We start from the raw sequence: 19,162 nt of genomic DNA, 5'->3' as shown, positions 1-19,162 counted from the left end.
CAGCAGAGTAGGAAATTGGAGAAATGTCAGAAATTTTGCCAAAGATATTTTTAGCACAAGATTTTTTTACTTCTAATGACTTGAAAAATTCTTCCACTTCTTCCTTAGAAGAACCTTCTGTGGAACCATAGGCATATAGGAATATTTTGAGAAAATTTGGAGAAAAGGGCAAAGCTAATACTGGTAAGTATTTCCTGGATTTCTGCTCAGAATATGGACTAGTCATTATTAAGAGAATGTTCCAACATAAAGATGTATGCAAATTCACATGGAGAGAAGATGCAAGAAATAAAAGCTTCATTGACTACATCATTGTTGATAGTGATATCTTCATGCTGGCACAGGATATAAGAGTAAGAGTGTGTAGAGGACTTGAAATTGGAAGTGACCATTACTTAGTACTAAGCAGGATAAAAATAGATATCACATTGAAAAGAGCAGTATGTAAGAAAGTTTAAACAAAAATTAAAGTTAAGCAATTTTTATAAGTAAACTTGTGGACTTGACTATATAAACATCATTGAAAAAAAATTGAGGCAGTTTGAAAACGAGAACCAAACCTTGGAGTCTTAGTGGCAAACTCTGAAGAATACATTGATTGATTCAGCTGAGGAGGTATGTGATGAATTTGTCTGCAAGGATAGAAAAATAAGAACAACATAGTGGATGCAAGAAGTTAAAGAAGAAGTCCTGGAACCAAAAGTTCCTAGCAGATGTCTTAAAAGAATACAGAGAAAACTGTAAGAGAGCTAAACTGTGTGTAAAAGTAGGAACTAAACAAAAGAATATATAAAATAAATATCAGGAAGGTGGTAAAATGTTCTGGAAGCTATTGAAAAAGCTTAGAAATGGAGGAAACATTACTGTAAAAGGAATCAGAGATGATAAAGGTGACACGAAAACCGAAGATAAGGATATCCTAGTTGTCTGGAGTAATTACTTTGAAAGACTGTTATGTGAAAGAAACATGACAGAACCCTACTAGAACATTTTCAAGAGGAAAGCAAAGAGAAGTACATTTCAATACTTGAGGTAGAAAAAACCATCAAAAACTTTAAATGTGACCAGAAATGCTTAATTATGGAGGTATACAAGTTTTGCAGAAGTACACTGCATAATTCAGAGGGTTTGGTCAGAAAGTTGAATTCCAGATGATTGGAGTAGAGCCCTAATAGTTTCCATCTATAAAAAAGAATAAAGCTGAATGTGAGAATTACAGAAGAATTTCTACTAAGTGTTCCAGGTAAGATTTATGCAAACATATTTGAAAAGAGGTTGAGAAAGATCATGGAAGAGAAACTTGGAGAAAAACGAGCTGGATTCAGACCAAATAGAAGTTGTAAAGATCAGATTTTCACTTTATGACAGATAGTTGAGAAATCATGGGAATATGACAAGGATCTGTGCTTAAGTTTTGTAGATCTGGAAAAGGCATATGACAAGGTGTACAGGAAAGGCTTTTCAAAACACTACAGTTATTTGGAGTAAATGGAACATTATATAAAGCAGTACATAGTATATATTTAAGTTGCAAGGCAGTAGTTATAATTGAAGGAAATACAGGAAGATGGTTTAATATGAAATCAGGGATAAAACAAGGATGCACATTATCTCCACTCTTATTCATCATCCATATGGATCACATTATGAATGAAAGTGGCATTAGGCCTGATATTAGAATTGGAGATGTCAAACTTGCTTTGTTTTATGCAGATGATGTTGTACTCCCAAACACATCTAGTGCATGTTTCCAGGATTCTCTAACTAAATTGAATAACAGCTTTAACAAATTTGGCATGAAAATCATCAATAAAAAGACCAAAACTATGAAAATATTCAAAAACATCAGCACATCAATTGCATTTTGAAGAGAGCCTATAGAATAAGTAAATATTTCAGCTAAATATTTAGGCACAGTTTTTAGTGAAGATGATAAGTTAAATCCGGAAATAGACAACAGAATAAGCAAAGCTGGTGTGGTGGGTAGCCAGCTGAATAAATGTATATAGAATAAGAGAGAAATTGGCCAAAACATCAAACTAATAGTATATGAGACAGTGCTCAAGCCAGTTTTAAGTTATGGATTTGAGAGTTGGGTTAGAAATAAAGCACTTGATCAAAGACTAGTGACCACAGTTATGAGGGTTCTGAGAACAATTAGGGGAGTGAACAGGTGGCATTAATGGTAGAATCATATTAAAAATGAAGATATTAGATAGGAACTTGACATTGTGAACATTCAAGAATGTGTAAGCAGAGCTAATCTAATGTGGCATGGTAACTTAAATAGATGGGTGAGGAAAAATTAACAAAACAGGTGTTTGATGCCAAGATAGCAGGAAAGAGACCCAGAGGAAGAACAAGGTCTATGTAGAAGTGCCTTAGAAGCACAATATATTAGATATGACAATATTGGAGTGCTTACAAGTGACTGATTTGGAGGAAGATTGTAAATAGGAGATTAATAATAAATGTAAACTTAATCCATGTAGTACTGTCATAGTAGCCTGAACTTGAGGTTACATATCAGGATTTTTTTTTTTTTAATATGTGATCCACACATGAAGGCCACAAGACCTATTGTTGGATCGTTCTTCCTGTCTTTTGATCCCCAATCTTGCTTTAACGTTGTTCTTATTAAGGGTAATTAATTGTATGTTGATTACTAATCCAAATATAGGGAAATTTCTATTATACTGTGCCACCCTATATTCAGATTAGTCTATGCAAAATAGTGTAATCAAATATTAATTAACTTTAGCAGTCTAATGTTTATATATAGGCCAAATTTTACATTAACATTTTAGGTTCCCGCTAGGTCCGATAATTTTATGAACGATGCAATGGAAAAGAATCAGGCTGACAACAAATTGAAATCAATAAAACAAAACATTTAATGCATGGTTATATAATATATACATAAGCATACTTTGGATACAAGATAATGCAAAATTAACTCAGTTCAACTACACATAACATTCACTTAACTTTTGGTATTAAACACTGAGCTTCAAAATCTAATTTCTTCTTGATAAGCAGAGATAGTTCTAAAGTTCATTACCATTGAAATTCACAGCAAATATTTTAACAATTGTATTCTTTATTTATCCCTTAGTCAGAAATCACATAGCTCAGTCAAGAGATAAATATCACCTTAAGGGGGGGGGGGAAGACTATTAATCTTCTAGCTTCAGCTAATTTCAGCATAAACACCACAGTTAATGTTAGGATTTAACAGAAGGAGATAATTCTTATAACTTCACTCTAAAATCCTATAAAGTACAACTGTTCTTACTGGAATAAACCTTTGCACATATTATTCACTGAGGCACACTTAAAACTTTAGTTAATTATCACACTGGAACTACACATTTCAAAAGTAATCTTCTTTATCTTCTTTAAATTAACTTAATCTTTAATTTCAGCACATCACATAGGCAGACACACTTGCACTAGAAAATCTACTTATTCCCCATATACTACTTTACAATAGAATCAGCTTTCTACTAATCTTCCTTGAAAGCTCTGGAATACAACATTAACTTCAGAATTCCATATCAATATTCTGAGTTGTCAATTTACATTTCGATCCTTTGTAATCTGATCACAGCACTTAATTCTTTGTACTACAGCCTCTTATTTAACTCTGTGCTGCCAATAAATTATTTCTTCATCTCTGTTGTACTGTTCTCAGTGCCATTACTGTGCTGAGTGCTCCAATTGTACTCAGTCCCTAGTTCCCTAGTTCTAGTGCTGATCTGCCGACCAACTGCTACTCACTGCTCTTGTTTACTCTCGCTTTCCGTTTATATATTTTCCTTCGTTTTTCCCGCCAAAACTTGTTCTCACCGTCTAACTCATATCAATTCCATCTCACATCCATAACTCACGCGCTACACGCTCGCGCCTTCTATTTTTAACTCCTTCTCCATGACAACAATTAGAACAGTGCATAAGCATTACATAACATTATACCTTTTATGTACAGAAACTAAATAAAAGGATATTTTTCAATTCAAATAATATAAAATTAAATATGATGAATACAAATTCTTTTACTATCAATATAGGAATAATTAAAATAATCTGAACGTTATTTTTATACAGAGTCCTTTCCATCATTAATACATATCCTAGATTAAATAATTAAATAAAAAAAAACTCAAAGGTAATTATATGAATAATAGTTTATAATAAGAGATTTACATTAAATAATATCTACAAATATAGCCTTTGATATGGTGGATTATGTTGGATTCTGAAAGGAGTATTAATAATTTTAATTTCTCTTCATCCAACTCTATAGCACACTAGTGCTGTGTGTGCACGCAAGAGGAATAGAAGAAAGGGGGAGTTTTATTGATTTTGGAGAAGAGTCGAGGAATAATAGTGACCAATTCAGCAGAGCACTGTCCATGAGTGTAAGAGACACAAGACAGAAACTGAACATCTGTGAAAGAGGGATTGAAATGGGTTTTGTGAGAGAGAGAGAGAGAGGGAGGGATCATTAAGTAGCTGGATTTCCCTCTTCTGGATAGAATCAAGCAATGCACCACCTGAAATATGGGAGCAATATTCCATGGCTGGGTGAAGTTGGGTTTTTATAGAGTTAGCAGTTGTGAAGGTGTGAAGTAGTGTTTTGTGCAAAAAAAAAAAACTGCACAGAGTTTTTTGTAGGCCGCAGAAGCTATAGTTGAAATATGGTTGTGCCAGGACAGATCAGAGGTGCAAGTAAGTTCAACAAGAGAAATCTGATTGCATTTGGATATCTCAGTATTACTGATGGTAAGGGGAGGAATGTGAGCTCTTTCTTGTGAGAGATTAGACAGAACTGACTTTTGGTGGCATTGAAATTTACAATGTTGTCCTTGCCCCACTGGGATATAGCTAGGAGATCTGAGTTCAGGTCCTTGGTTGTGGTAGATCTTGAGGATTCCAATACTTGAGCACTAACAGGCTTGTCGAATGAAAAGGAGGAATGGAGAGTACTGTCGCCAGCAAAGCTATAGATAGAATTGGAAGTCCGTGAGAGTAGGTCTTTTATATACAAGAGGAGAAGAGTGGGTTAAAGAACCCTGGGGATACTCCTACATTGGTGGGGAAATCTGAGGAGAGTAAACCGTCCACCATGGTATGTGGTGAGTGACCAGTGAGAAAGTCAGTGAACCAGTTGCAGAGTGAGGAAGGCAGTTCATAGGATGGCAGTTTGGTGAGTAGGTCCCCGTGCCAAACCCATTCATCGAAATGTCAAGAGCAACCACGTGAGTTTCTCCAAGCTACTCCAATGCTTGAGTCCATAGGTGGGTGGTGAAAGCAAGATCAGCTGTAGATTGCAATTGGCAGAATCCATACTGCTGGTCACTGATTTTGGTATGTCTCTAGATGGTTCAAGAGTTAGTTGTTGATGACATTCTCTATAATTTTTGAGGCAACAGAAGTGAGAGAAATTGGATAGTAGTTCATCGGTTGACTTTTATCATCTTTCTTTGGGATGGGCTGAATGTGGACTTGTTTCCATGTTGTTAGGTAGATGCCAGTTGAATAGGATAGATTGAAGAGGTGATACAGGATGGGTGTTAGTTCTAGGGCACAGTTTTTTAACATAATAGGTAGGAAACCATCATGACCAGATGCCTTGTTTGTGTTCAGGTTATTAAGGATTCTTTGGATTTCTTTTTGTAAGAAGACTATGGGAGATATGAAGGGAGCTATTTTTTGTGGAGTGGAGGGAACTTTGCCCAGGTCATCAATGCAGGAATTGGAAGAGAAGAGTGATGCAAGTAAGTTGGCCTTGTCTTTTGATGTGGTGACTACAGTACCATATATATGTGAGAGTGGTGGAAACCTGGGTGGGCAGAAGTTGTGCCCAATGGCTTTGGCAAGGGACCAGAAGTAGTGATTGCCATTTGGGCAGGAAGTGAGTTTGCAGCATTTGGCTCTTTCATAGTCTGACTTGGACTTGTGATGATTCTTTTGAACTGTTTCAAGCTGCAGTATAGGCAGAGAGGGCAACTGGAATTTTGGTCTTGAGCCAATTGTGGTAAGCATGGGTTTTTTCTTTTGCAGCGTTGGCACACTTTTTTTTGAGATCTAAAAGCTTGGATGGTGGCTGAGAATTTGGAGTGTAATAAGGGATGAAAGTCTTCATTTCTGTGAGGATGATTTCTATTATTTGGTCTGAGGAGGTATTTGGATCAGAAGAACTGAAGCAGTAGTCAGACCAAAGAAAAGAGGAATAGAAATCACAGAGGTCCTCCAAGTTCGTGCCCCTTTTAGTGCCAAAGGACATGAGACTGAGTTGGTGGCTGTAGATTGTTCTGCAGCAAAAGAGACTTGTATGAGATTGTGATCCGAGTTTCTAAGAGGAGAAACAACAACCACAGTATACCTGGAAGGGGAGCTTGTTAGGAAGAGGTGAAGTGTGTTGGCAAATTGGAGGGGGTGGGGTTATCTGGTATTCTGGTGCGAAGATTGATGATCTAAGATAGGTCATTGCTGATGGTGAACACCTCAGCATTCCTGCCTGCTTGATTGGTGAAACTGGAGAATGGGAACCCAATATGAGTTGTGGACATTGAAGTCCCCAAGAAGGATGACCTCACTGTTGGGATACTTAGACTGTAGAAAGTCAAACTTTTAGAAAGAGAAAGTTGAAGAGGTCAGTTTGGAGTGTGATAGAGGGAGCATATGAAAAGAACTGGTTGATTTGGTAGAGAAAGTTTGAGCCAAAGCAGAATAAACAGTGGGGGATTCAAAGATTTGCAGTCTCTGGCATGGTATGTCAGTTCTGATGAATGCAGAAAGAGCTGCATAATGTGTAGTTTGGGCAATTGAATTGATGATGATTCTTCTGCTCTCTCTCTCTCTATCTGTGTGCTGAAAAATCAAAGTAGAGCATTCAATGTTGTATGTTTGGAATGTGAGGAGTATATTTACCAAGATCATCAATGCAAGAATTGAAGGTAAAGTAAGAAGCCAGTTAAGAAAGAAAAACTATAAAGTTATCTGCACATGTAATTGAAACCAAGCTACCAATAGTAAGCTTATGAATAAACCTGACTAGAAATTCTCCATGGAATCCCTAGCAGTTAGATAACAACTACAATCTGTAAATATTACGTTTTGGATCATAATCCATAAATATTAAGAATCTGATCAGTTGGGAATGCTTAAATATCAGTATATAACCTGTCATGAAAACAGCCCAACAATAACATTGTTGCGCTTTTCCGTTATTCTTCCATTTATTCCCAGGTCTGACAACACTGCTGAGTGAAAGGATATGTAATCCTCTTTACCAATGTCCCCATCCTCTTCTATTTGCCTGTTTCTTATCTATCCTCCTAAACCTGTTATCCATTTAATGCAAAATCCATCTTTTCAGTACTCAATTTCATCAGCCAGCATCCATGAACATCAAAGGTAAAACATCTGTGCAGTTAGCCTAGTGGCTATGCGCTTTGTAATCATATGCCTGGGGAAGGAGTGTCCTGGGTTCGATTCCTGTCGACGATGTGAGGAGCTTAAGAATCTTCCTCAGCCATAGCCAAGTTAGCCGGTCTTGGGCATGGGCAGCAGGGTTTTTCATCCCGCAAGCAGGCAAACCGGCCCCGTGAACACACACACGGATACAGTCAGGAATATTTAAGACAATCCCTCCAGCCATAGGTCTGAATTGTCAGCTATGCCGGTCCCGAGCCCGGATAAAAATAGGGGGATTGAGGTGGTGGCGTACCCCCCCCCCGTAAAAGGGACTCACGGCCATTGAATCACCATGAAATGAATGAAAGATAAGACACCTCTTTTTCATTCTGTCCTTTAATAATAATTTCATTTAGGTTGAGATAATAGTCATTGATAACCTTGATATATTATAATTTTGACACATTTAAGTATACAGTCATTATTATTTAAGAGGATTACAGTCACAAATACTTCCCAGCCACATGCTGGTCCTGAGCCCATCGGATAAAATTTGTAGCGGGTGGGGGGGGGCAATGGTGAACCTACCCTGTAAAAATATCACCAAGAACACTTTGTGGGCAATGCCTACAAAGTCAGCTAGGATAGGAAATGACTGAAAGAGAAAAACCACCACTACCACATTAAAGCTTTGCATGAGATATTAGTTGATTCTTTCTATAATTTTTTTTCCAGAAGAAAATCATTAATTTTTTTTTTGTTATGCTTATTACATTTAGCGTAATTCATCAAAACTTTATTATCATTGACAAATGAATTTATCATGCCATGCCTTAAACATGCTCACCCTGTCTGCTGCTATCCCTCTCTCAGGTAATGCATTCCAATCATTCACCTCTCTCTCTCTCTCTCTCTCTTTCTTTATGCAAAAAAAACTTACTCTCACTGTCCTTAAATAGTTTCTGTTGATTGCTTTTTTGTTCTCCTCTGTTCATAAAATTTGATCTTGTTCTTGGGAAGGGGAAGATTTTGTTGCATTGATCTCCTTTCCATCTAATTCCTTATTCTCTGATATAGCTGAAAGCTGTGTCCAATAATGACCCCTTACCAAGTTATATGTTTCAATCATAATTGTGTACTTTGCTTTCTGAATTTTAAAACCTTGGCATTCTGCTCATCTGCAAACAACTATATATCTTCTCTCCTCCTATCCACTTAGCCTCAGCAAATTGCATTCCTTCAATCTTTCTTCTTGCTTGGTATTCCAGAGACCATAATCGGTCATCTCTAGACCCAATATCCCTTCATCAGTATGAAAATCAGGTGGCCAGATCTGCATACAGTAATCCATATGTGGCGCCTGATCAAGGCCTTAACACCATCATCCCCAGATCCTTATTTCTTCCACCTCCTCTAAGATATCCTCACTAATTGGGTGCTTTGCATCCCATCTTTGCTTCCCGAATTTTAAAACCTTACCATCTCTGCTATTTGCCCTTTTATTTAGCGTGTTCAATCCCTTCTGCAAAGCTGCAACATCTGCTCTACTCCTCATAGTTCTTTCAAACTTTGCATCATCTGCAAACAACTATATATCACTATTCAAACCTTTCACAATATCATTAACATATAAGTAAAGCAATATCCCCAAAACAGACATGTGGAGCACACCATTATTGACTTTCCTCTTCACACTAATCTATTATCCAACTCCATCCATTCCAATCTAATTGACGGTTTGTCACATAGCCATCTATCCAAAGGTCTTTGCAAAATCTAAATGTACCACTAAGTAGGCATCATCCTTGTTCAATGCATTTGTCACAATGCTATAGTAAGTAAGTAGATTGCTGAAATATAATCTTCCTTTAGCAAACCTATGCTATCCTTCAAAGAAAAGGCTGCTGTTGTCAATCCAATTCTGAATCTTGGTCACGTTTAGTTTCTAGAGCACAATTTCTGGAATAGGGAAAAATGAATAAAAAATACAAAAATATATATAAAATCAGTAAAAATAGGAAAAAAACAACTTTAGCCCACCCACGGTATTAAAGTACTATAGGTTTACAAATAAACCTTTTGTGGGTAGGAGCTACATAAAAAACATTCCTTTGCAACTTGATTCAGTATGAGACTCATTTTAAAGAAGTTTCTCAAAACTATTATAAACTCCCTGGAACATTCCCTCAAAACACATAGTGATATATCATCAAGCCCTACAGCTTATTAACATCAAGTTTACTCAATTCCCCATATCTCCTGCTTTCTCTCAGCATCAGTTCTCCCTCCCCCTTTCCCTTCCCACAGCTAAAGCTCTTCATGATGTCACATTCATGTAGGTGAAATAGCTTTATGAATTGCTCATTTAATATTGCAATTATATCCTCCATAGTGGTTACCATTCCACCTGTTTCAACAGTCATATAATCCTTCCATAATCATTCTGCCTTCTATTGGTCAGGAAACAAAAAAAAAAAAAAAACTCCCTAGGATTTTTGACTTTATTAGCTAAATGCTACTCATACTGTACTTCTACTCTTATTAAGCAAGTCTCCCTCCTCACCTGCTCTCTGTACTCGTAATGCAACTGATTAATACTACTGATTGCTATCTACTCAACATTCACTTCTGCATCTTTCATCTACATTTCTCATGCAGTATCTCCCTGTCTACTGTCAACTCCCCTTTTCCCCAGTTTCTGTCTGTCTGTCTTGTATTCTCATTCTTCCATTCACAATTTCTCCTCTGCTTTTCCACATCACCTTTTACTTTCTCAGATTTTCAATTCACTGCATTCGTTACTCTCCCTTCTTGCAATTTCCAGTTGACTCATACCAGAATCATTTAAATGCAGTTCATCTTTCTCTTATCCTCTCTTATGGGGTTTATGGAGATACAGACTAGCGAATTATCTACATAAATATTATTACGTAACACCTCCAGGGAGTCCAAAGACTCATCGAGGGAGGGCACCTACTCTACAACTCTGTCTCCACCAACCACAATTATCTTCATAATCTACACCAATACCATCTACCGCTGACCAATACCACTAGTATTTTCATAAACATCCATGCCCATGGCAGGATTTGAACCTGCAGCCTTTTAGCTGGAGAGCGGATATGCTAACCACTAGGCCAACCAGACAAGCATTGATTAAATCATTTGGTCATTTACCTGGATCAAATAAACCCTAGGAGTCGATTTTCATAATGGCTCTACACCACAAGCTTAAAACTTGTGTAGAGCCTTTCATTATGACTTGTCACAGAAAATAAGGTCATGACCTTATTTTTTGTGTACCTGTTTGTCTGTCTAGCAGGATGAAAAATCTGTCTTTCCAGAAGGGGAAAACCCTGCCATCTTTCTGTGAAACAACTTAATTCACTTTTAGTTGCAAATTTTTTTTATATTTTCTATACAAAATTTTACACAAAAAGTTCTTTTCATCCTAGACTGGATTCATACTGAGCTTTTTTTAAATTAGAGGACAACCTTGTTACTGAGCATGAAGGTAAAGAAATTATATTATCCCATCCCATCTTCCTTTTTCATGTTAGGTTCAATGATAGAGTGGTTAATCCTATCTGCTGTCTGTAAATTGCACGTATTTTTTAGCTAGTTTATCTGACTTGCAAAACCAAGTTTCTGGGATGAAAACCCTTCTATCTCCATATGAGACTGGCTAACTCACTTTCACTTGAAAAGCACTGATAAAGGTTCTTTGCATTTTAGATGGGATTTGAACCTAGGTCTTTCCAGCCAGAGGACACTGTCAATACTGACTGAACTACAGAGGCTCTGAAGTTATATTGTTAATATTTTTCCATAGAATCTCAGGACTCTGTGTTGGAAGACACTGAAACCACATAACCAGCACATTTTTTGTTTGTTAATTACAAGTGCTTCTTTATTTATATATGGTTATATTTTGGAAAATAATATGAGACTAGCTGACTCACCTTCAGCTAAAAAATATTGATTTGATTGAAATTTCAAATATTTATAAAAAATTATAATTTTGTTAATTTAAAGATACCAAGAAATTATATACTAGGTTTAATCTTTATCCAAGTGTTAGCAAAAAGTCATCATCAAATTCCTGATATATACCCTCAAGGGGTGTACCGGATATGATAGTACTACATGAAAAATTTACATCATTAATAACTTCCCATCTACAATTTTCCTCCAAATCAGTCGTGATTAAATGTCAAGACTCCAATATTATCAGGTCTTATATTTCTGTCTTCTAAGGCACTTTTTTACTATATCAATCCACCTATATCTTGGTCTTCCTCTGGGTCTTTTTCCTGCCAACCTGGTAGAGAACACTTGTTTTGCTAATCTTTCCTCTCCCATTCTGCTTAAGTAACCATTCAACCTGAGATTAGCTCCACTAACACATTCCTGGATGCTGACAATATCAAGTTCTTTCCTAATATCCTCATTTTTAATATGATATTGCCATTGATGCCATCTGTTCATGCCCTAATCTTTCTCAGGATTTTCATATCTGCAGTCTCTAGTCTTTGGTCAAGTGTTTTACTTCTAACCCAGTTCTCAGATCCATAAGTTAAAATCGGTTTAAACACTGTCTTGTATACAGCTAATTTAGTGTTTTGGCTAATTTCTCTCTTATTCCATATAAATTTATTCAGTTGACTTCTTACCATACCAGCTTTGTTGATTCTGTTGTCTATTTCCATATTTAACTTGCCATCCTCACTAAAAATCGTGCCTAAGTAGCTGAAATGTTTTACTTGTTCTGTAAGTTCTCCATTCATAATGCAGTTGATATTTTTAATGTTTCTGCCTATTTTCATTGTTTTTGTCTTTTTAATGCTGACCTTCATACCTTATCTATTACAACAGTTATTCAATTTAGTCAGGGAATCTTGCAGACTTGTAGCAGATTTATTTAGAAGTATAACATCATCCGCATAAAGCAAAGAGCTGAGATTAACACCTCCAATTTTGATATCAGGTTTAATACTACTTTCCTTCATAATGTGATCCATATAGATAATGAATAAGAGAGGCAATAATGTACATCTTTGTCTGACACCAGATTTAACATTAAACCATTTTCCTGTGCTTCTTTCCATTCTAACTGCTGACTTACAACTTAAATAAAGACTAAGTATTGCTTGATAGAATGGCCCATTAACACCATATAACTAGATAGCATTTGGAATAGCTTCTCTCTTGGCACCTTGTCATATGCCTTTTCCAGATCTACAAAACTTAAATACAGATCTTTGTTATATTCCCATGATTTCTCAACTATCTGTCGTAAAGTGAAAATCTGATCCTGACAGCCTCTATTTGGCCTGAATCCAGCTTGTTCTTCACCAAGCTTTTCTTCCACAATCCTTCTCAACTGTTTCTCAAGTATACTTGCATATATCTTACCAGGAACGCTCAGTAATGAAATGCCTCTGTAATTCTCACATTCAGTTTTATTTGTTGTTTTATTTCCCTTTTTATATATGGGTACTCTGAGAGCTCTACTCCAATTATCTAGAAATCGTTCCGCTGTCCAGGCTTTCTGAACTATGCAGTGCAGCCACTGTATGACTTTTATACCTCCATACTTGAGCATTTCTGGTCAAATATCATCTACTCCTGCTGGCTTTCCACATTTCAGGCTTTTGATGGGTTTTTCTACTTCAAATATGGATATGTATTCCTGACTGCATGCCTGGTCAGTGTTTTTTATCACTGTGCTGTCATCACTGCTTGTTTCATTTAGTAGTTTTTCAAAGTAATTACTCCATACTTCAAGGATATCTTTCTCTCCTGTTTTCATGTCACCTTTATCATTTCTAATTTTTTTTACAGCATTCTTTCCTCCATTTCTGAGCTTCTTCAACAACCTCCAGATTTTTTTTGCCTAATATAATCAGGACTGGGACAACTCACATATAGAAGCTAATGACTTCACATCACTTGCTTTAGTGTCCCACAATGCAAAGCACATTTATAGTATAAACAAGTGGAATAACTTTCAACAATTATCATTTTGCTTTCATCCATATTTCACTAGCATAAGCAAAGGTTTGTCTAAAGGAATCTACAGCTCTCTTTTTGTATACTAAAAACAGTCGATTTTACCACAGTAAGTATCGATTATAACGTAAAGTGTGTGTCCTAAGAAATGTATTGAAATATATTCTTAGACATTTCAACTTTTATTGAGGTCGAATCACTAAGAAGCTTGACTATAAGACTATATGTTTAATTATTATTATTATATTATTACGGGCAACTCCAGGGAGCCATTAGACTCATCAAGGGAGGGCCCCAAATCATATTCATCACAACTATTCGACATTCATACAGTATCTATCATACCTCACCTTAAACTCATTCACTGTCACAGCATCCACCACAGACTCTGGCAGCCCATTCCACTCATTCACCACTCTAAAAGTAAAGAACCCAGCTCTAACACCTTTACTAACCACACTTTTGCCCAGTTTCCATGGATGTCCCCTAGTCCTCCCACAACCAGCCCTGTTCTCAAAAATATCTTCTGAATTAATTTTATAGAAAACCTTCAGTAATTTGAATGTCTCAATCATATCTCCCCTCCTCTGCCTATCAACCAATTTTTGCAACCCAACAAATCCTCAACCTGTTCTCATAAGGTTCATTCCACAGACCTGCTATCATCTTGGTCACTCGCCTCTGGATCCTCTCAACCTCCTCCCCATCAAGAAGAAACCTAGGTGACCAAATCTGGGCACAGTTGTCGAGATGGGGTCTTATCAAGGCTCGATACAGAGGAACAATAACCTGCTTGTCTTTGCTTGTCAACGTATTCTTCAGCAACCAAGAGATTTGATGAGCTGATTTGGCCACTTTTGCAATGTGCCCCACCCCTAAACTTCAACTCCTTAACCACCAACACTCCTAAATCTCGTGCCTCATCAATTTTCTGGAATACAGTTCCACCAATGTAGTAAACTGCTGCTAATCTTTTCACCCGAAATGTATAACCTTACATTTTGCCACATTAAATTGACATCCATACTCCTTAGCCCAGATTTCCAATCTATCCAAATCATCTTGCAAAATTTTGACATCATCTGCATTCACTATTGCCCTACCCAACTTTGCATCATCTGCAAACAAATGAACTGTTCCTCTCAGATCCTTTCCTATATCATTAATGAACAAATTAAACAGCAGTGGTCCAAGAACAGATCCTTGTGGCACACCACTACTCACAGGCCATCTTGTGGACTCTTCTCCTGAATAAACCACTCTCTGATATCTCTTCGTCAACCACCCTCCTATCCATCTCACCAACCCTATATCCATCCCCATATGCTGCAATTTACTGATTAGAATTCCATGTGGTATCCTGTCAAAGGCCTTAGCAAGGTCCAGTAGAATCACTGTAAACCCATTACCCTTATCCAGTTCAGCCGTCACTGTGTTATAATACATCATGTTTAAGTGACCATACCACCTGAGATTAGCTCTGCTAATGCATTCCTGGATACTGACAATGTCAAGTTCTTTCCTAATATCCTCGTTTTTAATATAATATTGCCATTGATGCCATCTGTTCACGCCTCTAATCTTTCTCAGGACTCTCATATCTCCGGTCTCTAGTCTTTGGTCAGGTGTTTTACTTCTGACCTAGCTCTCAGATCCATAAGTTAAAAATGGTTTGAACACTGTCTTGTATACAGTTAATTTAGTGTTCCGACTAATTCCATATGAATTTATTCAATTGACTGCCTACCATACCAGCTTTGTTGATTCTGTTGTCTATTTCCATGTTTAATTTACCAGCTTCAGTAAAATCGTGCCTAAGTAGCTGAAATGTTTTACCTGTTCCACAGGTTCCCCGTTAACAACACAATTGACATTTTCAACAATTCTACCTATTTTCATTATCTTTGTCTTTTTAATGCTAACCTTCATACCATATCTATTGCAACAGTTATTCAATTTAGTCAGGGAATCTTGCAAACTTGTAGCGTATTTATTTAGAAGTATAACATCATCTGCATAAAGCAAAGAGCTGACATTAACATCTCCAATTCTGATATTATGTTTAATACCACTTTCCTTCATAATGTAATCCATATAGATAATGAATAGCAGAGGGGATAATGTACATCCTTGTCTCACACCAGATTTAACGTTAAACCATCTTCCTGTAGAAAGTTTTTTTTTCACTTGGTCAGCCTATAATAAATTTAGTTTAATCCTTTATCCAAGTGTGTGCAAACTTCAGGACTGGGGTAAAGTGGTACGACCCCGGGCAACTCCTTGCAAAAGTGGAGCAAGCTACCAACACTCCTATCTCAGTATCTCCCATAATGCAAAACACATCTCCTTGCGAATATGTATAATGTTATGCATTAAGGGAAGGGCCACTACCCAGACTAGTTTCAACCTTTATTGAGGTCTCTTCAGCGGGAGCCAGGCCCAAGTGGAGATACCGAGGCAGAAGCATTTGCAAGGTCATCTCCTCCTATTATCAAGGTCATTCTTATGAGACCTGAATAAAGGTCGAAACTAGTCTGGATAGTGGCCCTTCCCTTAATGCATAACATTATACATATCCACAAGGAGATGTGTTTTGCATTATGGGAGATACTGAGATAGGAGTGTTGGTAGCTTGCTCCACCTTTGCAAGGAGTTGCCCGCGGTTGTACCACTTTACCCCAGTCCTGGAGATACTTTCAGGCGCAAACTTTGTTTGCACACACTTGGATAAAGGATTAAACTAAATTTATCATTTTCCTGTACTTCCTTCAATTCTCACTGCTGACTTACAACTCAAATAAAAACTAAGTATTGCTTGATATAATGCCCCATTGACACCATATAACTGTAGCATATTGAATAGCTTCTCTCTTGGCACCTTGTCATATGCCTTTTCCAGATCAACAAAACTTAAATACAGATCTTTGTTATATTCCCATGATTTCTCAACTATCTGTCGTAAAGTGAAAATCTGATCCTGACAGCCTCTATTTGATATAATGCCCCATTGACACCATATAACTGTAGCATATTGAATAGCTTCGCTCTTGGCACCTTGTCATATGCCTTTTCCAGATCAACAAAACTTATACAGATCTTTGTTATATTCCCATGATTTCTCAACTATCTGTCGTAAAGTGAAAATCTGATCCTGACAGCCTCTATTTGGCCTGAATCCAGCTTGTTCTTCACCAAGCTTTTCTTCTGCAATTCTTCTCAACCGTTTCTCAAGTATACTGGTGTATACTTGATCTCAAGTATAGATCTTGCCAGGAACACTCAGTAGGGAAATACCTCTGTAATTCTCACATTCAGTTTTATTTCTCTGTATATATATGGGTACTATTAGAGCTCTACTCCAATCATCGGGAATTTGTCCCTCCGTCCAGGCTTTCTGAACTATGCAGTGCAGCCACTGTAAGACTTTTATGCCACCATACTTCAGCATTTCTGGTCGAATATCATCTACTCCTGCTGCCTTTCCACATTTCAGGCTTTTGATGGGTTTTTCTACTTCAAGTATGGATATGTATTCCTGACTGCATGCCTGGTCAGTGTTTTTTACCAATGTGCTATCATCACTGCTTGTTTCTTTTAGCAGTTTTTCAAAGTAATTATTCCATACTCCAAGGATATCTTTTTCTCCCATTTTCATGTCACCTTTATCATCTCTAACTCCTTTTACAGCACTCTTTCCTCCATTCTAAGCTTCTTCAACAACCTCCAGAATATCTTACCACCTTCTTGATATTTATTTTCTATGTTCTTGCCAAAGTCCTCCATTGACATTTTGGAAAAATATTACACTATTGGATGCAGTAGTCAAAAGTACAGTGCAAAATATTGTTTAGGAAAATACTATCCACAGACAGTGAAGAAGTTCCAGATGAATCAGTAAATGGCAAAGAAGTACCTGAATCCATAACTGAATTGCAATAGATTAAAGGCTTTGAAATTTTAGATGAAGAAGCTGTTGTTGCATGGTTTAATTTTTATGGTGGTTTGAATAAACATACTATTTTGTCGTCATTTAATATTTCAATAAATCATAAACCAAGATAAGTCAAAATAATGAGTCAGAAGATTTACTGCCAACATATCAAATATCACGTAGTGCTACTTTGTCCCATGTGGAAGCCTTACTAGATTACACAGATGTTAATTACTCTTGCCAAAAAAAAACAAAAAACATGCTATGAAACTTTCTCTTCTATGTAAAAAGTTAATTATGGAAAGAAAAGCAGCATTGTTGTTTTTGTTTTCAATAAGTAATAAATTTTATTCATCATTTCTTAATAATTTTTTTTTCTAAATCATACTTAATATTAGTATGATGTTTGCATATTAGGCATTTTTGGACTAAATACAAATGAGCATGTGACTAATAAATTGGAATGTATTACTTTCAGATCGTATAAAACCACTATATTCTGTGTAATATTTTGCTCATTGTGATTTATACTAATTGCTATAATTTTTCAGAATGACAGTAACACAACTACAAATAACAACAAAGTCATTACAGCTAAAAGACAGAGGCCATCATTTTTCTTTAATAAGCCAAGGAATTTGCATTTTCACACTGTTTTCAACACTTCTAAAGGCGAAGCTGAACTAGAAGTAGAGGATATTGTTACTCAGCATGCTCGGTTACATACAGAAGCAAGGTTGGCACTTGCACAGGCAAAGGATATGGCACGCATGCAAATGGAAATTGAAAGACAGAAGAAGAAAAAGAAAAGTCCTATTATTGAGATTGTAAGTATACATTTGTAGAACAGAATATGTTAGATTTATTAATGATATGTTAATTACTCCTTAACTATTTGTTATGAAATAGAATATTTTGGCCTACTTTTGTATAATTTTTAATAAAAGTTTAATGATTTATAGACTCTTGGAATTAAATAAATTTGAATTATGCAAAACTGTTCCACATAATTATGGTTGCTAGTAAACGAGTAGGCTGAAAAGTAATGCCTGTTACCTTAGGACACAATAAAATATTTACCATTTTCTAAATTTTTTAATCTACAATTTTTGAAACTTAATTTTTTAAAACAAATATTAATTTTGTTGCAGATTTTAGCAATTGACAGTTCAGCAGATGCCTGCATATAGCAGTTGATCATTGAATTCTTCATTAAGTTGTTAGATGAAAAGCCCATGGAAGGTTTTCATGAAAATCTGTTCAATATACTAAATGTGGTGCAAAAACTGTTGATAATTGGATGTCAGAAGAATGATTAACAAAATAAAAACAGAAACATATACTTTAGTTAGTCTAGATCAGGCAATTTGTCACCACAAACTAAAGAAAATCAGAGATGGCTGAATGAACTAAGTTGCTCCAACTATAGTGTTCATTTGATAGAAAGCTGTGGATTACTCGGATAATGGAAAAATTGTTGTATCCACCACAGCTACTACAAGAGAGAAAGATGTGAAAATTCAAGACTCAAGATTTGTTCATATCTTAGAAGTCTACCATGAGCAGAATAATCTTTATTTTTCAGAGGTTTTTTTTTTTTTTTTGTGTGGTCTGGTTGACTAAACAGATAGTATCGCTATTCTCCAAATAATAGTCTTTAAGTTTGAATTACATTCTGGCATGGGTGATTGCAAATATTTCAGATGGTAAGTTGGGTTCACCTTAGTTTGGTCTCAAAATAGACAATAAAAACCACTTACTCCTGCTTATTAGAAGACTGAAATAGCTTGAAAGTGG

At 36.3% G+C, this 19,162-nt stretch overlaps 1 protein-coding gene across 1 annotated transcript in view; it reads left to right on the top strand.

The window, feature by feature from the left end:
- The window catches only part of LOC150093198 (uncharacterized), a 145,827-nt gene that overhangs the window by 78,280 nt on the left and 48,385 nt on the right, over positions 1-19,162 (top strand). Inside the window, exon 5 of the mRNA XM_090414182.1 lies at positions 17,917-18,192. Coding sequence (XP_090270308.1) covers positions 17,917-18,192 — 276 coding nt within the window. The remainder of the gene's footprint in view (positions 1-17,916; positions 18,193-19,162) is intronic.

This window comes from Typopeltis vanoorti, chromosome 24 (genome assembly GCF_054136105.1).
Source record: "Typopeltis vanoorti isolate ZY-2024b chromosome 24, IOZ_Tvanoo_1.0, whole genome shotgun sequence".
NCBI lineage: Eukaryota > Metazoa > Arthropoda > Arachnida > Uropygi > Thelyphonidae > Typopeltis > Typopeltis vanoorti.
Note: the sequence above shows the minus strand (reverse complement) of the source record. Positions and strands in the feature narration are given on the sequence as shown.